At 42.8% G+C, this 25,522-nt stretch overlaps 1 protein-coding gene across 2 annotated transcripts in view; it reads left to right on the forward strand.

Moving 5' to 3' along the window:
- Positions 1–18,455, forward strand: part of OSBPL1A (oxysterol binding protein like 1A) — a 78,057-nt gene extending 59,602 nt beyond the window's left edge. For both annotated transcript variants that reach the window (XM_054285002.1, XM_054285003.1), the window contains 11 exons: positions 125–200; positions 1,789–1,923; positions 5,464–5,561; positions 6,257–6,439; positions 6,925–7,032; positions 7,124–7,213; positions 7,461–7,587; positions 10,833–10,949; positions 11,733–11,856; positions 13,543–13,633; positions 17,295–18,455. In XM_054285002.1, the coding sequence (XP_054140977.1) occupies positions 125–200; positions 1,789–1,923; positions 5,464–5,561; positions 6,257–6,439; positions 6,925–7,032; positions 7,124–7,213; positions 7,461–7,587; positions 10,833–10,949; positions 11,733–11,856; positions 13,543–13,633; positions 17,295–17,397 (1,252 nt within the window). In that variant the 3' untranslated portion in view covers positions 17,398–18,455. The remainder of the gene's footprint in view (positions 1–124; positions 201–1,788; positions 1,924–5,463; positions 5,562–6,256; positions 6,440–6,924; positions 7,033–7,123; positions 7,214–7,460; positions 7,588–10,832; positions 10,950–11,732; positions 11,857–13,542; positions 13,634–17,294) is intronic.
- The last annotated feature ends 7,067 nt before the right edge of the window (positions 18,456–25,522 follow it).

The following is a 25,522-nucleotide window of genomic DNA, read 5'->3' on the forward strand; positions in this document are numbered from 1 at the left end:
AGGGATTTTGATTTAAAAATTGGGAAACTGTTCCTTTCATAAATAAGCACTTGCATTTCTTAGTCATGGTTAGTATTGGAAAACTTTTCTTACTTCTGCTTTTTTCCCTTGTTTCTTTCCACAGAACAAGCTTACCATCTCCAATGTTTTCCAGAAATGACTTCAGTATCTGGAGTATCTTAAGAAAATGCATTGGCATGGTAGGTAATCAGAAAGCTATGATAAAAAATGGGGAGTGATTGTTTTATTTGAGGCCCAAACGAAAACATTTTTGGGAGAAGAGGTCTTTTGTATGTATTTTTTTTGTTTGTTTATGGGGTTGGTTTGTTTTAGGTTGGTTTTTTTCGTTTTAATTTGCTACTTATGCTCTATTAATTTGCTGCTTTATTTATGCTTAATTTGCTTTATGCTTTACCTTCTTAACTTAATAAGGTAGGAACTAGTCAGAGCAATATTCTTTCAGTAAAGTGTCTTGACTTGAGCCTTTTAAGTACTTTGCGGGTTTTTTTAAAATTTATTTTGACTGTGGAAAAGCAAAACAACCCCAGAAAAACAACCACTTTAATTTTGCTTTTGTCCCTTCCCCTTAGTATCTGAGTCTAACCCCTTCCATGGTGTTACTGCCCAGACGGTGGCCAGATCAGAGTTAGCTCGTTGGCACCTAATCTGCTTCCAGCTAGGTGTGAATTGAGAAGAGCTCTTCTCTCCATTAGATCCTACAATAGGCTGGGAATATTTGCTGCTGATAAACCTCCGTCAGTCTCTAACAGTAGTCTACAGAAGGGAAAGTTTGTGGGTTTAGTTGCTGTTGTTTTCTCCTCCTCCCCTTGGTGTAGTTAGGAGCAGCATCAAGCAATGAGGTGTGGAAATGCTGGGGAATGCCTGAATCAGCAGCTCCAAGTCTCCCGAGTTGATGTGAAGTGTCTGAGGCTTCTCCCAGTGTCTTTAGTGGAAAAGTGTTACAAAATACAAAGAACAGATTGAAAGCCTGCCTTGCATAAGGTATGTGCAGGAAAAAAGGGTCTTAATTCTGCAGAGAAGTTGTAGTTGTGGGGGGCAGCAGAACTTGTAGTGGCTTGTACCAAAGCATCTGCCAAGGCTCCTGGTGCCAGGTGCTGCTGCTGTTATGGCTCAGGATGGTGCTGTTTGCCTCACCCTTGGCCAGCAGTCACATTTATAGCCTTTTAATTTGCTGTGGCAGGCAGTTTAAACCATTGCTGTGTTCAGAGGGCATGCTTTTTAAAAATGCAGAGAGAGGATAGCATCCAATTTGTAGGGCTTCCTTTAAATTCTTATTCCTGTTGCAAACTCCCTTTTTTCTTCAGAATACAGAATCCCTCTTTTTACTCTTGTACCACCATGTTTCCCTGTTCTTTCTTATTCTTCTCCCCCCAGCTGCCCACCTGCCTCCAAAAAAAGATAATATGTTTAAGTGATTAGATGGCCTATGGTCTATATCTGTTTATGGAATAAAAAATAACTTAGTCTTTAAAGGGGTCCCTAATACTTCTTTCTGTTGTTTCATCTCACCTTCTTAATGCTTTCATTGATAGGAAGTTTGATGCTTGGTTTACTTTTTGTTTTAAAAGTAGCCTTAACACCAGCACAGCTCTGCTTATTGAGCTCATAAGGGTTTTGTCCTTTCAGTATTAGCAGAGCCAGGTCAAGCACATTGCATTAGCACTAAGAGCATCATTTATTTTTGTAATAAGCCAATTACACTTGGGTTACTGTGGGTCAGGGTATCTAATCATTCAGCCTGTAACAGGAATTTCATTTGTGCATCAGGAGCTGTCGAAGATCACAATGCCGGTTATATTCAACGAGCCCCTGAGCTTCCTGCAGCGCCTCACGGAGTACATGGAGCACACGTACCTCATCCACAAAGCCAGCTCGCTTTCCAGCACCACTGAGAGGATGCAGGTGTGTTGGCTTTGCTTGTTCATGTGAGCTCTTGCTCAGTGTTATGGGATCTTTCTTCCTTCTACGTAGTCTCATTGTAGGAGGAACTGCTGTGACTTGCTGCATGTTGAGTTCTCTTATTCATTTACTAGTTTTGTTTATTGTCCTGGTTTTCACAGGGATATTCAGTTTCTTCCTGGAAGCTGGTATGGTGCTGTATTTTGGATTTAGAATGAGAATAATGCTGGTAACACACTGTTTTAGTTGTGCCTAAGCTGTGTAATTTACAGTAATTTAAAGACTTTCTGCTCCTTGTGTGCCACCCCACTAGTAAGGACACAAGAAGCAGGGATGGGGGCAGAGCTGGGACAGCTGTCCCCCAACTGTCCAGAGGGATATTCCATACCATATGGTGTCGAGCTCAGTACATAAACTAAGGGAAAGCTGTCTGGGAGCTGCTGCTCAGGATCTGATGGGTCATCAGTCCCTGGGTGATGAGCTATTGTGCTGTGCATTACTTGTGATGATTGTCATTCTTTTATCATTATTATTTTCCCTTGCTTTTCTGCCCTATTAAGCTGCCTTTATCTCAACCCGCTGATTTCACCTTTTTTATCCCCTCAGTCTATCCCCCATGCCATTTGGGTTGGGGAGGAGCTGAGTGAGCAAATGTGTGGTGTTTATCCTGCTGGGTTAAACCACAATAGTCCTTCATGGCACCCCACAAGGAGCTGAGCTTGAAGGGTTGAGACAACAATGAATCTGATCAGAGCATAATAAAGAAAATTCATTATAAGCATTTATGATATTAGTTTGGTAGTCTCTGGTTGCAATGTTGATTTATTTGCTGCTGTGAATGTTCTCTGAGCTGGGTTATGCAACATCTGATTTGCTGTATATGTTCCCTGCTGTGCTGTTTATCACCTCTGGAGACTGGATTAAGGTTAACATTTTGTTGTACTTTGTAACACTGTCTTTTGATTCCTGGTGGTGCCTCTGAGCTGGTGCTAGTACATTGCCAGCATTTCCACATCTTGGGAGCCATCTATAGGAAACCATTCATAGTTACACCTCTTGCCTTTTCTTGTCAGAGAGCCAATCCATGTAGGAGATACCTTCTTCCATCATCCCCTTCTCCTCCAGGCTGATTACCTCTTGAGAATTTTGAATATCATCAGGATATCAAATCCATTTGTTCCTTTGCTGCATCTCATGAATGTGTTTCTGGTCTTGTTTATGGTAAAACAACTATTTGGTGATACCACACAGAGATCTGCCCCAGGACTGGAAAACTATGAGTGGCAGGGTGTGTGGGATAATCTGGGTAAGCAGTAGGATAGTGGGCATCTCTAAAGTCTTGAAATTTCACTCCTAAGCAAGTGCAGAATCCTGAGAATTTAATAAAATGTTTGGAAAGGCTGGGGACGGTGTGGCTGGACAGTGCCCAGGCAGAAAGGGACCTGGGGGTGCTGGTTGACAACCGGCTGAACATGAGCCAGCAGTGTGCCCTGGGGGCCAAGAAGGCCAAGGGCATCCTGGCCTGGATCAGGAATAGAGTGGTCAGCAGTACCAGGGAGGCCATTCTTCCCCTCCACTTGGCACTCGTGAGGCCACACCTTGAGTGTGTCCAGTTCTGGGCCCTCAGTTTGGGAAGGACATTGAGATGTTGGAGCATGTCCAGAGGAGACAATGAGGCTGGTGAGGGGCTGGGAACACAAGCCCTGTGAGGAACCTTTGAAGGAACTGAGGTTGTTTAGCCTGGAGAAAAGGAGACTCAGAGGTGACCGTATTGCTCTCTACAACTTCCTGAAGGGAGGTTGTAGACAGGTGAGAGTTGGTCTCTTCCACGGGGCAGCAGCTGACAGAACCAGAGGACACAGTCTCAAGCTATGTCAGGGAAGGCACAGATTGGACATTAGGAAAAAAAATTTCTCCGAAAGAATAATAAAGTACTGGAATGCTCTGCCCAGGGAGGTGGTAGAATCACCATCTCTGGATGTATCTAAAAAAAGAATGGACATAGCACTTGGTGCTATAGTCTAGTTGAGGTGTTAGGGCATAGGTTGGACTTGATAATCTTAGAGGTCTCTTCCAACCTCATTATTCTGTGATTCTGTGAAAAAGTATGCTGTCACCCTGGCAATTCTAGAGTGACAGAACTCACTGCAAGGTGCTGGGGCCTGGCCCAGGCCTAATGAGCTCTGTTCAACACATCAGTACTCTCAAGGGCAAGAGAAGGCCTCCAGATCTGACCATAGAACAAGAGGCACTGGAGCTACTCCAACTCCTGGGTCTGGCACCACTGCTGAACCTAAGAACCAACCTGTGCTGGTGTCAGTCACCCCTATACACAAGAGGAAGTGTTGGAAGCAAAAATCAGCTCCTTTAGTAAGGGATGAAGGAGTTTCTGCCAAGAGAGAGCAGGAGAAAGATGTAGACAAGACAGGCTACTCTGAAGCAGGGCTGTCATGAGAGAACAGGAGAAGGAGGAGAGATAGCTGCTGACTGGGGAGGAGGAAGGTGAAAGATTCATACATGAGGCAGTACCCACACAATCCCTGTCCCTGAGTGAGCTGTGAGATACACAAAAAGATTTCGGCTGTCGTCCAGGCGAACACATTGTCACCAGCCTGCTCCAGTGTTGGGGTAATAACAGAGCCAGTAGTCTGGAACTGAAGGATAAGGGAGCCAATCAGGTAGGATCCCTTTTTAGGAACTGAGGCAGTGACAGAGGGATTGGAAAAGTGACACAAGTCACTGTGGAGGGGACTCATGTCAGGTGTGAAGGAAAGATATTCCTTCAAGGGTGATGTTACACGTCACCCAGACAAGTGGAGCACCTTGGAGAAAGGTGTAAGTACCTGAGGGAAGCAGCCCTGCTGGAGGTGATTTATGATGACCTGGACAAGAAGCAGTATCCAGAGGTGCACTGTAAGTCAGATCCATGTGGTGGGAGTTTGTACAGGACCAGAACTGTCAGAGTTTAAGCCAGCAGGCAGCTTCAATACCAGACAGCCACTTGTTCACCCTAATTCCCCCCACCTCCTCCATGGGATGGGAGATAGAACTGGGAAGGGAGTGGGGGGAGAGGAGAAGAAATAATAATTTGAGTATACAAAATAAGTGATGCACAGTGCAGTCATGCACTGCCCACTGACCAATGCCCAGGCAGTTTTCAAGCAGCAGGAGCCCCTGGCCAGGTTTCTTTCCCCTCTAGGTTATTTATATACTGAGCATGATGTCATATGCCATGGAATATCCCCTTGGTCAATGTGTCTGCTCTCCCAACTGTGTCCCTCACAATTTCTTGTTCCCCCCAGCCTGGTGGGGTGGTATAATAAGTTGAAAAGTCCTTGACTTTGTTGCTAGACATTGCTTAGCAGCAATTAAAACATCATTGAGTTATGAGCATTGTTCTCATTCTGAATCCAAAACAGCTACTAGGAAGAAAATCAGCTCTATCCCAGCAGAAACCAGGACTCCTGTCTTGGAAAGTATTTTGATATTCTGTAACACCATGGCTACTGTTGGCTAACTGTGTGACTTTACTCTTCCGAGCAGTGTGTGGCTGCATTTGCTGTGTCTGCTGTAGCCTCGCAGTGGGAACGTACTGGGAAGCCATTCAACCCATTGCTTGGAGAGACCTATGAACTGATCAGGTAATGAACAGGGCTGCTGCACTGGAGGGGGCATTCCATGGCAGAGATGGTTCATTAGATCTGTTGGCTGGCTTGCAGACTGCACTTGAGCTCATAAGCTTCCAGCCTTTCTCCCAGCAGCTGCTGCAGGTGCATGCACTGCGTGTTGATGTTCACCAATTGACCTTTCAGTGAAGAGAAACTACTTAACTTTTCAATTCAGAGCAGGCAATGAAATTTGCCAGGTTTAAAAGCAAGTTTTAGCTACAAAAATTAATTTTTTTCCCCGAAACCTTATGAATGAAAAATGTGAATGGTACATAAGGAGAGTGTACAGGAGTGTTCACAGTACCTAATAAGCAGCATGAGTCTATTAATAGGTACAGCTACACAAGGCAGATTTTCCTTTCAGTTAATATTTTGGCCCATGTTTAGGTAAAGATTTAAGAAAGAGATCAGTATCAAAAGTAGCTATATTGACTCATCAGATCTGGTAGTTCTTGTTTCTTTTTTATATTAAGTCCTTAGTTATTTAGGATGGGGATTTTCTGTGTTTTAGTTGATCTTTTCAGTTTAGCCTAGGCTTTTAATTATGTCTTGCACTGAGTACAGCAACTATGCATGGATCCAACTATCCCTTTCACCTCAGGAAAAACAACTGCAGCTTCACTACACTTGATACGTAGGTACATGGTTTGGTTATCTTTATTTTGCAGAGATGATCTTGGATTTAGACTTCTCTCAGAGCAAGTCAGCCATCATCCACCAATCAGTGCTTTCTATGCTGAAGGCTTAAATAATGATTTTGTGTTTCATGGATCAATTTATCCTAAACTCAAATTCTGGGGCAAGAGTGTGGAAGCAGAACCAAAAGGCACGATGACTTTGGAGCTTCTTGAGTAAGTGGATCGGTAATAATTGAAGGGGTACAGTGCCTCATCATTGATTATTAGAGTGAATTAGTCTCAGGCTTAGGAATGGAGGTGTCCAGTACCCACATCCCAAAGCCTGAGGGCAGATCACTTTGTGGGGAGGAGGGGATAGGAAGATGAAAAGAACTACCATTGTTTCCCCATGCATGCTGCTAATAGCACCAGTGGGGACCTGGGCCTGGATGTTCTCCAAGTGCTTGGACATCAGTTCTGCTAAAGCCAGCATGCCTGAGTCCTGTTGGCTTTCCTCACACCTTTCCATGCTAACAGTGATGGCACCAAAGTGACTGTTCCAAGGAGCTGGTAAAATCAGTAGCAACAGGTTAATAAACTTCTTGGGTTTACTGACTTATTGCCATGCCCACTTCAAGACTTGGAATGATAATGACTTATTGAAGGACAGACATCCTGTACACAGATACAATATTTTAATTTTTATTGCCTTCCCTTAGGCACAACGAAGCCTACACATGGACAAACCCTACTTGCTGTGTGCATAACATTATTGTGGGCAAACTTTGGATTGAGCAGTATGGAAACGTGGAAATAACTAACCATAAGTAAGTTAAGAGTGTGAGCACTTTCGCTTCCTGCAAGTTTGAAAAGGAAAAGCATTTGGAAGTAACTAGTGCTCTCTTGTTCTGCCTTTAGAACTGGGGAGAAGTGTGTATTAAGCTTCAAGCCCTGTGGCCTCTTTGGGAAGGAGCTGCACAAAGTTGAAGGCTACATTCAGGACAAAAGGTAACAGCTTAATTCCAAATGGGAAACAAATGACTGCCCTTGGTTTTGAGGGGAGCTGTAGAACTTAATGCCTTCAACAGAGTCTTTCAAAGGCAAGAACCTGCAACAGCAGGGTTATGAATTCTGCAGTACCAGTAATGGAGTTTTAAAATTGCCCTCAAAAGGTCTTCTTTAGCATATTTTTGTCTGAAGTGGGAAATAAATCTCTTTAAGCTCCTTTGTAAACTTTGTCTGCTTTTTATGACAGCAAAAAGAAACTCTGTGCATTGTATGGCAAGTGGACTGAGTGTTTGTACAGTGTTGACCCAGCTACATTTGAAGCTTACAAGAAAAATGACAAGAAAAATACAGAAGAGAAGAAAAGCAGTAAACAGGTATTAATCATGTAAAGAGTTGGGATCTCAAAAGCATGATCAGAGAGCTAAATATTGTAGTAGCGTTTAAGAGCATTACGATTTCCTTCACTTATCTTCTCTTTCCTGGCAGGCTATAAAACAGATTGGATGAGTACCAATATTAAGGGATAAAATGCTTTTTTTCTCTTGAATTTGTATTCAAACTTCCCAAAACTTGGTGTGATTGAAATACTGTCTAGTTCATTACCTGCTTCTTCCTCCAAAGTTACATGGAGGAAATAACATATGCATTAGTTGGGCCATTTCTGATCATGTATAATAACATATTCTAGAGGGAGGATTTTGATTCTTAGAAGGACAGCTTAGTTTCTTAACTTGATAGAAGATAATATTTTCCAGCTTTTACAAGGATTGTTTTATTGCTTTCTATTAAATTTTCACAACTGTAGAAGTGCTGGCAATTTTTTATTTTTCTTCACAATTGATTTTTTTTTTTCTCTTGTGAAAAAAACCTCATTCATAATTCTTCCAAATTTCTGATTAGCAGTAATCTTTTTGTTTAGGATGAATGGTGATGGTGACAACACACAGCTTGGTGAAGAGCAGTCACTGGGACAGTAGTTTAAACAGGGATTGTTCCCCTTTGGTGACTGCAGCCAGTTTTTTTTTGTTTGTTTGTTTGGGTGTTGATAGTTTTTGAAGAAACTTATAAAGAAAATAGAGGGAGAACTCTGACAGCACTTGTGCCTGTGCAGGTTCAGATTGTTGCTGTACCTGAGCTTGCTCCAGTGCTTGTCATCAGGAGAGTGGTAAAGCACTGGGGATTGCTGCTTCTCTGGGAGTCTAACCTGGAGAACTCTAGGGAGAAGGAATAAAGAAAAACACTCCCTGTGTCTTTGTTCAGCTGCCTGTTTGCATTTTCCAACCATGTTCAAGATGATCACTGCTTTTCACTTTGAAATGAAGCATCCTGTTGCATAAAGCTCAAGCTGCAGTGCTGCTGTGACTCTAGGAAAATGCTTTTCCTACTCAATTATCAGAACTCTTTCTATGTAGAAAACTGAAGGCTCTGTATGAACTAGGCTAGGTATGAACCAGGTTACTCTGTGCTGAATATGTACTCCCAGTGCCCCTTGTCTGAGCAGCTGGTACATTCTATGGTTTTGGGGCATTTAGGTGAGCCAAGTCTCACATACAACGTCTGAATGTGGTTTGTCCCTTCATGGTAGGGAAGGATTCATTCAGGCATGAAGGTACATGGCTTTTTAAACTTCTCATTAGAATTTCCAGATTTATGTAGTTGTTTTCCAGGTATTACTTCTACTACTTAGTGCTACATTGCTACCAATCAGGAAATGCTTCTGCCTTCCTTGAGGGAACCTGCTAGGATGAGAGTCCTTTTGCAACTTGCCCCAGATTTTCCCCTGAATCCCTTTCATTTTTACAGGAATAAAACTTAGGGGAAAATAATTTTTCAGGTAACTAGACAAGTCTTCATGTATGCAAAAGTGATATTTTACTACATCAGAAGAGTTATAGTAGACCCACAGTTAGACCAGGATGGTTCTGCTCTGAATGAACTGGAGTCTTTTTTTAATCAAGATGAAGCATTTTGTGGAGAATTTTCAATGCAAATACATGGAAGAGAATAATGTAGGCAATAGCAATTGCCCTCACACATGCCACATTTAGAGACACCTCATTTATAGAGGTCTTGCTTTGGCAGATGTGTTAACTATTCTCACAGCAATATACTGAATACTTGAGTAGCATTGAGCATAAAATATGGATCATTGTGTCAAGAGCACATGAAAATCCACATTACCTATTTCTCTGTAATTCTTATGCTATTTTAAAGTTTTCTCCAACAAGGCAGAAATTGCATTGTGTATTGTAGCCTTTCTATAAAAGCCTTGGAGTTCGACAGTCTGATATTGAATTGTCTTTGTTTTGATATGAGGATAATTTTCTGATGGGTTCTGCTTCAAATTCTCAATTTCTGAAGGACTGATCAGGATCATTTAAGGAACAGAATGATGGGTTGCCAGTTCAGATACAGTCAACTAAAAGCCCTGTTTGTCTTCCTAAGAGCTGAGGGGCTGAACCTGGTCTGCACATTGTTCTGCTGACTTTCATTATTAGAAGCACGGTGAAAGGCTTCTCAGTGAAGCAGAATCCTTACTACTACTTTTGATTTTCTTGGAAGTGCAACACATGAATAATCTCAGAGGACAACTGGAGTGCATGTTGGGTACTGAATGTTTTCAGTATTATCTGATGCAACCATGGCAGAGCAAAGCTTATTAGCAGCAGGATTAAAGCTGCTGGCCTGTAGCCAAAGTATTTACAGCATTAGTTGCCTTTAAGTTTGGTGTTAATCTCTGGTGATCTCTGAAACATGCTGCTGTTTTTAGCTGTGATTGTGACACCAGGTTTTCCTGGGAGAGCCTTACTCATTGTCCAGCATGGCTTTAGTTTGATCTTCCAGCATCCACTTCTATGGTGGAATTAATGTCAGCAGCATCAGAGTCCAGCTGCTTTTAAGCTGTGTGTAAAATGGGAAATGGTTCAGATCTAGCTCAGGTCACACCTACACTGTGATCACCAGTTACCTCCTGTCCCACTAACCCTCTGTGGGTTTTTTTACTTTCTGGGAAAAGTCCTGTGGCTACAGCTGCCTCAAGGTTGTATGTGTCACCCTTCATCCCCTTTCCAGAAGCTGTAGCTAATTAGGATATTAATTTCACATTTACAGTTTGCCATTTCAGTGGTGCAGTGGTTAATGCAAAGGAAGGTTCCTCTGGGCACAGAGCAGTAGAAAGGGCTTTTTGTTGTGCACAAACTGGGCAGCATCTGCATTATGTGCTGGCATTTCTTTGTTGTGGAAGAATGAGGAATGTGGCTTCCATTCTTCACCTTTAATGAAGCAGTAGTGAAGTTAAGTATCAGGCATGAAAATGCTTGTACTTGAGGAAAGAGGATATCTCCGAGGTGGAAAAATTGACATTTCTTAGCGCTTGAACATCCAGCTTACATCTACAAAGATGTTGATGCAAGAAACTGTTGGTAGAGTTCCACTGGGAGAGAATTGGGAGTATGTGTGCTATATAAATGCCTCAATCCTTGGCAAGAAAAGTTTCTTTGCTGAAATTACTCACCTTTAGTCAAGGAAATAATTTTCTGTAAGTTCCATATTGGAATGATGGGGTGTAAATGGTTCATGATTTCAAAGAACCACTCTTTTCTTTGTGTGCCGCCTTTAGGTGGGCAATACCGAGGAATCTGATGAGATGCCATTGCCTGACTCTGAGAGTGTGTATGTTATTCCTGGAAGTGTTTTGCTATGGAAGATAACTCCAAGACCCCCAAATTCAGCACAGGTCAGCTATGCTTCTCCTTATTGAAAGTGTGTGCTATCTTGTTACTCTGTATGGTTTACACAAAGCACATCCATTTGTTGTCTTTGTCATTAGCAAATCTGGGTTTGCCTGTTTATTGCAACAAGCCTCCCCACCACAACTGTAACTTTCTAATGTGGGGTTGGAAGGATAACTGCCACAGGGATCAATCTAGGATTCGTGGAATTTCTCTGGAAAATGGGATGCTTCATGTAGATAGGGGCATGGGGCCTTTCCCCACCTCTTCTCTCCACCCTGCTTCACCCACTGAGGCACCAGCCTTGTAAGAAATCACACTGAGGGGCTTTATTAGAGGCCAGACATTTCCAAGGACAGACCTGCATGGCACACAAGTTGGTGTGGGAAGGGCTGTGAAGCTGGAGAACCACTAGGCAGAATACAAGGGTATTCTGTGCAACTGAGAAGACAAAGAAATTGGTACAGAAAAGATGCCCCCACTGTATTAATCAAGGGAGACATCTCTCCACAGAGATAGAGAAAATACCAGTAGGACTGGAAAAAGAAGATAAGGGAGAAATAGTGCACTGAGTAATTGGATGCTGGCCTCCTTAAGCAGAAACAGCAAGGATCACCTACACTGCCTGACAGTGCAGTTTTGCTGGTATCTTGAGCAATCCTATATTGACTGATTAAGAAATACAAAAGCACTTGGATGTTTCTTTTTAGACAGCAGTTTCCTTTTGTATTTACACAGTAGCTAGAGGTGTCATAAAGTCACCTTTCATCTTTGTCTCTGAATTTCAGATGTATAATTTTACAAGCTTTGCTATGGCTTTGAATGAGTTGGACAAAGAAATGGAGAGTGTCATTCCCAAAACTGACTGCCGGCTACGACCAGATATCAGAGCTATGGAAAATGGAGAAATAGGTAACTTCAGCTATGGGCAAAGGGGGTTTTGTTTTTTCATAAAACTTGAGGGACTGGGAAAAAAAGTTGTTAGATGAACAGCCAGAGGAAGTAGCTCCCCATGCATTCCTCCATGATGCCAGGCAGTAACTCTTTAGCACAACCTTCTGCAGGCTGTGTTTAGCTTCCGGTGTCACCCACCCGTACAGGGGATGGTTGGGATGGAGGTAATCTTCTTCATAGTCACCCATATCTGCTGCTGTGGTTTAGACTGGTGACCAAAGCAGTGTTGATAAACAATACCTGCATAGTGTTAAAGAAATACTCATGAACTTTTCAGTTTGTCTGTTTCCATCAGCCTGATCCAGAGGAAGTGTTTTGTTGTGCCAGTTCTGAGAACGCAGTCAAAACTATTAAAGCCAAAAAATACACTTGATGCAAAATTATACTTCACTGGGAGTTGAATGCTTCTGCTGTCCTAGAATAGTGAATTAGAAATACATGATGAGACTTCCAGTGAATAGAGTAGTGTGCTTTTAAACCAACATTAAAGCAGGATGGCCAGCTTTGTAGACTAACAGTATGGGGGCTCTTGTTTTCTCTGGCTTGCTAACTGATTGGGTAAGTCATGAAACCCTGATTTGGTTTCAGCTGTATAACAGGGCCAAAACTATGAGACTTCTGGTAAGTAGTCTGAGATCTAGCAATAAAAATCACTGTCATGGTGTAACACAGTGCAGTTGTGCTGTTTTATTTCTTTTTACTCAGAAGCTGATAACTGTTTCTTTGAGGCTTTTAAAACAGATCAGGGAATTCCCACAACCACTCTCTCCTGCCTGTACAACTGTTTTGTGGCCAGGATGATGGATATAGTTGGTTCAGAGCATCCCCAGTAATCTGTCTGTGTAAATTTAAAGAGCAAATAACTATGCTGTTAGCAACAGACCATATTCCTTCATGATACACTAGCAGCATGAAGTTTGTATTGCAGCTAGTAATACACAGTGGGTTAGTAGCTGACAGGGAATGGCTGATAGAAATAGTTTAAAAAATCATTCTTGGAAAACTTGTCTATGAAATGCTTTTAGAGGATTCAGGACAGTGAGATTGACTTTCATCTAATCTGCTTCTGAGTCTGACTTACTCCTCAGACCTTCTGATTGTCCTTTCTTGGCAAAGAGAAGCAACTGCTCTGCTTGTTTGGGATGCTGCATTACTGCATTACAAAAAAAAAAATGAGGGGATGCTGCAGAGACAATTCTTTGTAATCTGGAAATGAGTATTCTATACCTCTGGTGATGAGGAACTAGGCACTAGTAGCAACTTAACTCAAAACTCAACAAGAAGCAGGTGGCCAGATTTCTGAAATAAATTGGTCATATCTTAAGTTTCCCTACTGAAATAAATTCTACGTATGCCACCTCCCTTAGCTCACATTTGCTATCATGTAGACATATTTCCAGAGTCCTCAGCCCATGGATAAATATATATTTAGCAGCCTTAAAGACTAGGATGCCACTGGCTGATCCTTTGGCCTGACTTTGCTCTTAGACTAAACCAGTCACCATCAGTGTTCTGTAGATAGCTTTTTAAATGGACATTTCCTACTACTGCCCTTATTTATTTTCTGGGTCAGATGAAGTAATGTCCCTGTCTTATATATTATGCTTTAATATCTATATTTTTGTGGATTTTTATTCCTTCAAGATCTGGCTAGTGAAGAAAAGAAGAGGCTAGAGGAAAAACAGAGGACCGCCCGCAAAAATCGTTCCAAGTCAGAGGAAGACTGGAAGACGAGGTTGGTGCCCTTGCCTCTGTGTGTGTGTGGTTACATAAAGGCTTTGAACATTCAAGCTGGGTGACAGTCTCCACTGGTGACATGCAGCGAGTGTTGTGTCAGCATGAAGAGCAGACAGACAGCATCAGGTCTGCAGTGCTGCCTTGTGTTTGCAGACTCGCTCCCAGCGGGATGTAGTTCCAGAGGGAAGCCCCAGGCTTGCTCTGGCTCCTTCTCTCACTGCTTGCACACCCATATGCAAACACAAACTGTTGTCTTCTCTGAGCACTTCTTGCTTCTGGCATGACAAAGATGTTACCTCTGAGGGCTGCTGGTAAGGACTGTTGTTGCTGGTTAGTTTGTAATTGCCTCACATTTGCATGCCTGGCCAAAGAGAAGAGGAGATGCTCCCTCCTTGTGAGCTCACCCATGACTTCTCAGCCCCATGGCTCTGTGCTGGCAATGCTGTGTTCTCACAGTTTATCACCCAGTTATCCAAGACCCTGCCTTCCTATGGAGGGGGCCCCTAACTACAAAAGAGGAGCTAAGGGAGAAGTTAGCATACAAGGGACCTGCCTGCCAGTATGTTTTGGGGGTTTTCTTTAAACTACAAGGAGTCAGCTGGGAGCTCTTACACACAAGCTGTGAAAACCTAACCAGATGAATCAAGTTTGACCAGACAAAGTCTATTTAAAAGTATAATAATGAGTTGGCATTATCTTCTCAGAAAAAACAACAGTAGTGCTGAACTTAAAATAAGCAAGGTTCTTCTCTTCTGTATTATTAATACAGTCAGACACTCTGGATTAAATATCTTTAAAGTGTTTATAACAATAAATCATGTTTTTCTTTTTTTTTTTTTTTTTTTTGAAATGAAGTCACCCATCATCCCAAAATCCCAGGTTTGGACATGTCTGCCTTTGTCTTTTTCCTATGCCTGCTCTCCTGAAGTGTTTGGGTTTGTTTGCATAGAGACTGATGGAGAATAACATCTTTGTAAAGGTTCTAAGTGCTGGACAGCCTTGCACCTTTCGCTTCCTTTCCCAAATTCAGAGTGCTTCTAGCTCTCACCAGATGTTTTCAAACCTGAGATAGTTACACAGTATTCTTCCAGGTGCCTGAAGTAGCAAATATAGCTCAAAGCACCTGAGGCTGGAAATTGGAGGATTCCCATGGAGCTGTGGTTTTTGGGTTATATAATTAGCACAGATTCCATTCACAAGGTTCTGCATCTGCTGTTGTGCATTGTGTAAAACTGTTCAGCACTAATCTGGGGTATCCTTTAAGAACTCTTTGCTTTCCAGGATGTTCCTAAAGCTTTGGCAGAAAATTCCTGGTGTCTGATCTCTTTAGTAGGAATGCCAGGTGTGGCTGCCTATAAAGGATGAATGTTAAGTTTAAGGAGAGTTGTGCTCTGGGGGAAAAAGTGCATGCTGTGAAGAACTGTCCTACCCATTCCCAGGTCATCTGTAGGTCTTATTCTGCAGTGCATTATGAGCTCAGATCTAAACTGCTGCCATTTCCTTGCCACAGAAAAACAGGTTTCTTGCTTTGTCTGGTAGAATTCCTCCTTCCTAAGATGATTCTCCAAAGTGCCCAGTGATATTTCAATTTAATATATATAATTTTATTGTTCTGAACCCATTTTACAAGTGAGGTGTTTCTCAAGAGGTGATTAATGTTGAACACTGAATATTTTAGATGTTGACAAGTAATCTTAAGTCTCGAGTAACAATATCTAATTCAGTTCTGAAGTACAGCAGTGGTCTGTTGATTTTCATGAAGTCTGTCCCATCTTCCCCACATCCCTGACTGATTTAGGTCTTGCAGGTCTCTCAGGCTTAGTTCCTCCCACTGCCTTTCCCCTTCCTATTGAAGTAGGTGGACACTGGAGGAAGGGCACTCTGTCCTGACCTGTGCAAGTGTTGAGGACACACTAATGAGGTGTAGGCTGGTAGAATTTCTTAATCTGAGAGGTGAGGTCACTGTGCTTATAGCCCTGTCTCACAGCAAATGTTTGGCTTTAGCTCTGGAATGAGCTGCTGTCACCAGTGAACTGGACACCTAAGCAGATCCATACACCTCTTATTTGGATATAACTGACTCCTCCTGTGGGAGGAGAAGCTGGAGTGAGCTGTGTACAGTACTAGGGGTGAATGACTTCTGTTGACTTCAGTTAACCTAACCAGGGCAGCAGGAGAACCACTGGAGTGTTCACCTGGTCAGTTACTCCTGGGAAGGCAGCACAAGGCATTTCTTGCAGCACAGCTCTCTCAAGTCCTTTGAGCCAAGCAAGACTTGCCTGTTAGCTGCCCTGCTTTGTAGCTCAACCCTGCAGTACTGGTGGCCTTTGGGTTTTTGCCTTTTAAAGAGATTAAATCAGATTCGGTTCAAATGTGCCTTTTCTCTTCTGAAACACTGCTGGAGAAGGGAAGAGCAGAGTTAAACAGGCTGCCTTGCACACAGATCATTTACTTAAGTAAGTGACTGTGGTCACTCTAGTGAGTCACAGAAACAACTGGTTTTTGTGGTCAGTGAGAGGTGAAAGGAAGCTGAGGAGCACATTACCACAGAAACAGCTTCCACAAAGCTGGCTCGTGCCATAAATGTGGCTTGGCAAAATACAGAAGGAAGTCAAAATGCTTGAGGTCTGGTACTGTGCACTGTTGAGGCACAAGATTGAGTAACTGGGCCAAACAGAAAGTGGCATTCACTGTGTGCTATGTGGTGCCTCCAGATTAAGCAGGAAGAGGGAAGAAAGGAAAGAAAGCAGGTGCTCAACATCAGTGTTTCTATTAATAACAAGCTTAGTAAAAGCTTTCAAGGAGCTCTGTGCAGATGGAATCAGCTTTCTGGGCATTCAGATCAAGTCTCCTGCTGCCAACAGTGTAACACAACAGAGTTAACTTGTCATAATGCAGAACTCCTCCTGCAGCCCGTGGGTGATGTTTCATCCTCCTTGAGGGTAGCTGGCACACTTGTTCCAAGTTTCCTGCTGGTCAAACCAAAGGGAAGGAAGCACAGGCAGTGGGAACAAGGACGAGTCACCTGTGAAGAACCGAGAGATGAGTTATAGAGGGATGGGGTAAGGAAGGCCAAGGCAAAGCCAGAACTTGGCAAAGCGCTGGGAAATAACACAAAGGGCTTCTACACATATGTTAACCAGAAAAGAAAGGTCAAACAAGGGGATGGTTTTTAAGGTGTTTTCCAACCCAGGTCACTCTACAATTCTATGATGAAGTGCATTGCAAAACAAGGCTTTAAAAAAACAAGGGGTAATTTAGATCCAGGGATCTATTTGTTTTCAGGACTGCAGTGCTTGTGGTGTTTACATGTCTTGCAACAACTATTACTGCTTGTGCATGCCAGAATGGTTTTTCAAAACTGCTTTGAAATAAAGCTGTATCTGTCCTTTTTTTATGCAGTAATCTTGGCAGCTTCAAATGGCAAAACACCGGTGTCAGTAATTCCATCTCAGAGATGTTTAAGCAATGTTGCAAATGGGGAAATGTAATCACTGAACATGACTTTAAACTCACAAATTTAAAACCAAGAGGACTCCTGCAACAATTATTTTGTGCTGTGTATTTTATAACATCTGCTGAAAATGCAGCATAGTAGTTCTGAACTTGTACAAGGGAGTCTTAATAGCTTCACTAACATGCTGTGTGTTTCCTTGCAGATGGTTCCACCAAGGCCCCAATCCCCACACTGGTACACAGGACTGGCTTTACTCTGGCAACTACTGGGACAGAAACTACTTTAATTTGCCTGATATTTATTAAAATGCAGTAAGGAGCCTCTGACCAATACAAATAAGTCTTAATCTGTTTTAATGTTTTCCCTTGTTCTACTTATCTCCTGAAAATACTGACATGTTATCAAGCAGAATATTAAGCATCTCTGCAATAAATCTGGTGGTACATGATCTGCAGTCCTAAAGGTAGGGGAATAACTTTTCTGGCTGATGGTGGGTCCTGCATGGACAAAGTTGCTGTGGTTTCAAGCTGCCCTGAGTACACCTATATTAGGTTGTGGTGTATGAGGAATAGAACACCTTCAGCTGTTCTGTGAATACTTTATTTTGTAGATAACATTGGCACAAGTAAAACTGGTTTTATTTATTGTGACATGGGAATGTTTAAAAAGCACACAAAGTAATTGCAATATTCTATTCTTAAATGAAGAAAAGGGTGTCACTTCTGTAAAGATGTAATTTTTCATAAAGTGACTTTTCTTTTACTAAAGTAATTCCCTTAAGCTGAGCTCTGCTCAGGAGATTCCAGAAGTGTTCCCATCTCTGGAGCAGTAATGCAGTTGTTTAAGCTGGTAACATTACTCAGAGGTTATTTATTCAATGTTTTGTGCAGTGTGTTTTGAATTTTGCTCTCCTGTTTTGCTACCAACCTTATGATTTAAGGAATTAAGAGCCATTTAAATATCTACAGATTTGATTTGAACTGCACACTAGTAACAGGTTTTAAAAGAATCTGTTTCATGCACTAGAAGTTCCGGTGCCCAGCACCACCGCAAGAACCTAATCAGTCCAGGAATGACCTGGTGGAACATGGCAGGGGGACAGGACTGTGTCTGTACTGTGCAAACTCCCTGCAAGGAAGTCTTGTGCATTTCAAAGGTAGTACAGCACCTCAGTGAGGCCTCCTGTGCACAGCTGCTTTACCCCTTTTCAGTGGGGTGCATTCAATCTTAGTCTGTTTATACTGAACTGTGTACAGAGCTTCTAGAGGGCAAGCTGCTCTTTGTACAGTATTTTAACTGCTGTCTGGAGGTTAGTGTTAATTGAATAATTTAATTGCTACTAAATAAAGGCTTCAAAACTTCTTGCATCTAGTCTAAAAAGTGAGTGATGTTCAACAGTGCTGACCCCTTCTGAGCAAGCCTCATCCCAAACCTGCTGCAGTGAGGACAGGTATTATGTTTCCCTGTGCTCCATGGACCTCTCGTCTCCATAAGCAGAGTCTCTTTCTAGGGGGTGGGGAGGGCTGGGGAACTGAGCTTCCTGCAGCTTGAGCTTTGAGTGACTACTGAAACTGTTAATAAGGCAATGAGATGCTTTCTATTTTTATCCTAGGCACTTCTCGCATTCCCCATATTTGCATAGATAAGGGAAAGCTTTTTCCTTGGCAGCTTTTCCTGTCAGGGGCCAGCTCTCACAGGGACCTGTAGATGCAGGATTTTAGTACCTGTTCTATCTGCAGGAAGCCTCTTCTCTGGCCAGAGCTTCTTGCAATCTGTCTGGACTGCTGTGCAGCTTCCAGGTGTGAGTCTGAGATCTGCAGAATTAGCCTGGCCAGTGCAGGTCACGCAGCACTGAGTGCCAAGGAAAGCAAAACATTTAGTTCCTGCCTGCTCCCCATGACTATAGCATGGGTGGCTCCTCAGTGGAACAGCTCCAGCAGCTGTGGCAGTGGGCACAGTTCACACAAAGCTAACATTGGGGATGTTCAACATGGGAATGCAGTTCTAATTGCTGGTGGTTTTTTTTTAACATTTGCTTAACATTATTTGATTTATTGTAATGTAAACTCCATCCATCCTGACCACTTCCTGAAGTGCAAACAGCCTCTCTTCTCTCTCTCTTCTGTTTAAAAATTAACATGAACTCAGTAGGTAAATGTGGAAGAACTTCTTTAGGTGCTACCAGATGCACTCCAAGGGGAGGGTATTTTGCGCCACTCTGAATATTACGCAAACACCAAAAGTTCAGGCTACAGGCAAAAAGATGTGTGTAAATATGAGGTTAAAAACGTGGTTCTTTCAGACTAAAATCAGAGCAGGACTTGCAAACAATAACAAGCAGAGGAAAGCAATGTGGGTGTGTTACATAGGACAACTAGTTTAACCAATCATCTCTGTTTTGTTTTGAAAAGGCATAAATTAAGTTTCTAGTAGTAAAATGCAAACAGTAGCATGTGCCTATGTGGGAAGCAAGCATTGTTTTTCAGTACCCTGCTCTGGGTACAGGGTCTGATGTACTGGTAGCCTGTCCTTGCAGTACTGTAACTTCCTGCAGGAGCACTTAGTGTGTGCTACTGCCAGCGGGTCTTTGCAGACATCCCATCTGCCAGAGGGATGGCCACTGGGAAAATACTGGCTGTGTATGGCTTAGCTGCACTCTCAGCTGCGGAGTTAGAACCAGGGCTTCCTGATTTCTCATCAGGCAGTGTAATGATCTCCTCCTCCTTGCACCAGCATCTGGCTGTCCAAACATGGCATGGGTAGAAACAGGTTTCCAGTCCTGTGTGTTTGGAACATCAGAGCCTGCTAGAACAAAAAGTGGAGAATTTACTGATTTCATTTTTCTAGCATCACATAATTTGGAGAAGGTATTTGTGACAGCTGACCATGTTGTTAATCTTCTCCCCTGGAAAAGCTGAGCATTGCCCAGGAATAAGGACCCCCACCTCCAGCAGGACAAAGGCTTCATGGTAATTTTTACTTTGTCTCAACTGAGTTAGACAACAAGGTCCATACATTAGAGTGTGGTGGGTGTCCCAGGCACCTGAGGCTAAAAAGACATAATTGTGGGAATCAGAAGCAGTTAGTTCCAGTCATATGGTAAATCTTTATGTCTTAAACACACCTAGACCTAGGGAAAGCAAGCATGATACAGAAGGGATCTGGGACAGCAAACAGCACTTGTTAGGTGGGTGACAAACACCTGCAACCTAGCAAATAAAAATGGAAAAAATAAAATGTTGTCAGAGCAGAGGCTATTTTGTCTGGTATTTCTGAAACTGAACTTTGACAAACTTGCCTAAAAGTTCAGGTTTTTTTACAAAAAGCCACTGTTAATCTAGAAATCTACCTAAGCTCAACTCTCCTTTACAAAAGGCTCTGCTGTTCCAGGGAGAGGGAGGCAGGAGAGCCCCAGGCTGGAGGATTTCTCCAGCTGGGCAAGGGCTGAGATGGGCACCAGCTCTCCTGCTCTTTGTGGAAGGATGGCTGCAGAAGCTCACCAAGTCCAGCCACCACAGGCAACCACCACCATTTTCTTTCTAAGGGAAAAAGCTTAGGTCACTTCTGGAATAAATGATCTTTCAGTCAAGAAGAATCAAAACTAGGATTCCAACTAGTCACCTCTCCTTAGCCACAGGGCACATGGATTACATCTTAGGTCCCTAATACCTGCTTCAGAAACTACAGGTTTCAGCAAGATCATTTTGCATCAATGAGCACTTTGCCATCACTCTTACCTGCCTCTTTGCCCTCAGGAGTAGAGCCCTGGCCAGAGCCACATTTCTTGGACTAAATGGCAGTGAAATATAGCATAAGCATTTTGGCCAGATAGTGTTGGTTCAGTAGTTTCTTAGAAGTCACCTCTAACCCTGCATTGCACTGCCAATAGGTGATCTTTCATTTATTTACCACTAAGCTGTAGAGCTGGAAGCTGGAATTGGGAAGATGACACAAATGCCCAAATTTTCTTACCTGACAAGATAAACTTGCTCAGTTTGATTCCAGTTGTGCTGTAGATTCTGCATGCCAAATAAGTTTGTAGTACTTGAGGCCTGGCATGCATTTAATGGCTGCTTCATCTTCAACAGATAATTTGTTTGGTCTACAAAGGGAATTACTCTGAAAACTGCTCTAAAAAAGATGGAACTTCTGCATCCATAATCAATTCGTCATCCCAACACAATGGTACAGCCTCACTGGTAACCTCAATGGTTACCTTAACAGGTAACCTTGGTTTCACTGCAGAAAGGTACAACCTAATGTTGTACCTTTGGATCATTAGGAGCAGGTGATGGTGGAGGTGAAAGATGATCATTCTCTGTAAAACCAACATAGTAGCAGAGGAGAAGGCAAGTCTCTCAATTCATCATCACAGCTCAGCACTGAGCTGCTTTCTGAATGACATCAGAAATTATGAGAGACATTATTCGAAGCATTAGAGCTAAATCCCCTCTGAAAAAACATTATTCTCCCTGCCAGCCCAAGGCAAGTCAGGCCCATTTATAACCTGTCACTGTTGGGCAATACCACAGAAAGGAATGGCTGCCTTACAGCTGTGCAATCCAGTTAGCTCCCTACTGGTGCACGAGTCCCAAATCCTATACTGGCACTATGGGTGGGAGCCTCCAGAAGAAATCTTGCTGCCAGCCCAGGTGCTGTGAGTGTCACTGCCTGTGTGCCTCCTGGATGGCTGGACAGGGATGTTTCCTTAACACAGGCATTCAGGTGACAATTCTCAATTATGCAACCACTCTCTCATATTTGAAAAGTCACGGCAGTCAGGCAAAGCCCCCAGTGACTGGAGAAAATGGAGTATCACATCTGTTTTTAAAAAAAGGGGATGAGGACTGTAGGAGCTACCAACCAGCCAGCCTTACCTCTGTGCCTGGTAAGGCCATGGTACAGATCATCCCAGAAGATACATCAAAACATATGGAAGATGGAGAGATGGTTAAGGACAGCCAACACGAGCTGCAGCTTCTCCAATGGCAAACAGTACCAGACTGATCTAGTGGCCTTGGATGATGGAGTGACTGCGTTAGTGGACAAGGGATGAGCTACAGCTGTCATCTACCTGGACTTCTTTAACAGTCCCTCCCAACATTCTGGCTGCTAAATTGGAGATACATGGGTTTGATGGATAAGGAAGTGGCTAGAAGGGTGGAAACAAACCAGCAGTAAGTGCACCCTCAAGGCTCTGTACTGGGACCAAAACTATTGGTAACAAGTCTGTAGCAGACTTGTTACTGTCTCTTCAATGACAGCAGGATCAAGTGTGCCCTCAGCACGTTTGCACATGACACCAAGCTGAGCGTGGTGCAGTTGATTTACCAGAGGGACAAGATGCCATCCAAAGGGATGGACAAGATTGAGGACTGGGCCCAAACAAGCTTCAGGAAGCTCAGCCAAGGCCAAGTGCAAGATCTTGCATCTGCCCACAGCATTCACACATTCCTATGAGCTGCTGCCTTTTCTCCCTCCCCACAGTACCAGAAATCTGCTCCTGCTTTCTGCCACTGACCTGCCTAATGCCCAACACAGGCAGAACCCTTCTAAGCAAGTGCCTTTGCCAAAACCTGTTTTCCTCACTAGCAGCCAAGCCAGACATTTCTTCCCAGGATGAGGGCAATTCTTCCCTCAGCCTCAGGCTATGATGGCACCACACACTCTAATGCTGCAACTTGCAGAAAGCAGAAAGGCTGCAGCCACATCTCACCCCTCTGTGGTGAAGGGCTGAGTGCACAGACCACCCCTTGCTTACAGCCATACAAAACCCAAGGGATTTGAACAAACTGCAAAATACAGCACTCGAGCAGCAATGTTCCTTGGTGGCCTCTGGCAGGGGCTCAGAGGACACAGCTGGAGACTGTAACTTCTTCAGCCACACCCAAGAGGAACCAGGTTATTCCTTCATAAAGGCTTTGTTTGTACTGCAGAATCTTATGATTGCAAGGGCAAACCCTGAAACAAACCCCACCTGCCCAGGTGATGAGGGCAGGTGACATTTGCTTCCCAGCACACATTATTAGCAGGTACATCATTTTCTGTTTCCATACAACAAGCACAAGAAAGGTCACTGTGTAGTGCTGTATTTTCAAGGTTACCACTGTATTTTGGAGGATTGTAAAGACAGAAAGATCACAGGGGCAAGGCATGATCACGAGTCTGCTGAGGGATAAAAACTTTAACCACAAACATTGCTGCAGATCAGCCTTCATTACAGATGGAAAACCATCATCTACCTACCTGCTCTTGCATTCTTGGCTGTCTGCATCTCTACACAAACCTGAGGGGAACTCCAGCAGTACAGAAGATTTAAAACTCACTGGTGCTAAAGCATTTAGAAAATATGTAACAGCTTCTTTTTAAAAGTAACATACTTGCAGCAGAACTCTGCTAATTTTGAATGGCTTTCAAGTTCATTCACAGGAAAGTATGCTAATGTATACTCACCACATAATGCTTCTTGAATCCTTAGTAATTTCTCAAGAAAACTTCTCACATTATCTTTTCAGTCCTGGAGAGTGACAACACAGATGATAATATTTAAAATGTTAAATATTTGTATTTTACGACTTGCAAAACCAGGAAGAAGAGCTTCCTATAGAAAAAATCTTTCAAGAATATATATATATATGAGAAGTAGAAAATGCATCATTTTTGGAGTAGGGAGAGCAATCCAAAGTCTAGATTTCTGTACTGAGAGCACATGGAAGCAACATGCCTTGATAAAGGTATTATACATACCTGAGTGCAAAGGTAGCCATGATTACTTCCAAACCATCCCCAGTGAATACAGAGCAGAGGAGAACTTGCACATTTGCTTCTCTGGAAAACTTTCAGAACTCAAGGTCAGCAAAGCTCTGCACAGCAAAAGCTATGTACAGATATCATAAACCACAGAAATAATGTATTACCAGAGGTGACAGCACTGAAGCATAAACCTCCATAAATATTTGAAAAGGCTGCAGGACCTAACATAAAATTGTGTGTGTCTGAAACTAAAGATCAGCTACAGGAAAAAAATATGTCTGGAAACTAATTCACTGTGCTGGGACTTAAATGCTGGTTTTGGAAGCCATCAAGAGCAATGTACCAGGTACTTTACTAACACACATCACCCTTTGGCCCCATAGGGAAGGGCCTGTCAGCCCATGAGCAGCCTGCCCAGCTGAGGTCATTGCCTTGTACCTTTTGACCCTTTGCAAAAGTAACAGCTTCCAGACAAGGTTGAAATCTAAGAGCCTGGGCAAAAGTTCAGCAAATCAAGGTCCCAGATAAGCTTTATTTTTCTACCAGAAAAGGGATCAGGTCATTCATTAACTGGGAAAAAGTCTATGTCCCAGCAGTACAACTATCTTTTCTCAATATAATAAACATATTGCTTTTAGTGAAAGACTGGGAGGTCATTATTACAAAAATTATTTTGCTAAGCAAATTCTGACAATCTCTTTCTCCTTTCCTTCTCAAATCCTCAAGTCAAACAAGTAATTTTTTTCCTTTTAATCTCTTCCCTTCTCCCACCTGGGCATCTCCTCTAGGTAAGCACAGCTTGCCAGAAATGCCTGAAGAACACTGACCAACAGCCAGTCCTGCTGAGCTTAACAGAGTACTTGACTGGAACACCATCATGGAATAGGTGACATCAAAAGACAAGCAGCATTTTGGAAAAGCCAGCAATGGAAAAATTAGGGCTAACATTAAGACAGCTGCACATCAAGTCCCCATGGCTGACTCTCACTGGTGGTAAAAACACAGGGGGTTCAGTAGATTGTGGAGATCTTGGGCTGTTGTGCAAAGGGGTTCTGAGCAAAGGCAGGGAAGAAATATAATAGGTGCAACTAATATGCACCTACCCTGATAACCTGTGGTGAGTCCAGCTGTGGGGTCCAACCACACATCAAAAAAGTAATCAGATATAGAAACAATTCAGCATTTAATTCTGGAAAGGTCGCCTCAAATTTAATTTCTGTGTGGTAGGAAATGGGTGGGGAAGAGGAGGAACACTTTTCACCATCTCCTAACAATGGCACACTTTTGTGAACTAATAGACTTGAACAAGTCTATTACTTCTAAATTTCACTTTTCCTTTGTGCTCTAGGCTGCCTGCAAAGTTTCTGACAGATGCCACCGGCTTCCCAACTTAAAATAAAAAGATAAACATAAATTTACTCAAGATTAGCTTTAACAATATTTGTTTGGGATTGTATAACTTGTAATGAAAGTTTTTTCTGCCACTGTTGGTGTTCCATAATGACTGCTGGAAAGGGGAGCTGAGTGCTATTCTCTGCTTCCACGCCACTGCAAGGTTTGATCAGGCCTACATCAACCTAACACCTGCTCAGACTTCAGCAGGTACACAGCAGTTCTTAAACACAAGTACAATCATTTGTTAGAAAGGCAATCACATTGTTGCAAACTGAAAAGCAA

This window comes from Melozone crissalis, unplaced genomic scaffold (genome assembly GCF_028551555.1).
Source record: "Melozone crissalis strain CALT ecotype California unplaced genomic scaffold, PUWL_Pcris_2 ptg000042l_1, whole genome shotgun sequence".
Taxonomy (NCBI): domain Eukaryota; kingdom Metazoa; phylum Chordata; class Aves; order Passeriformes; family Passerellidae; genus Melozone; species Melozone crissalis.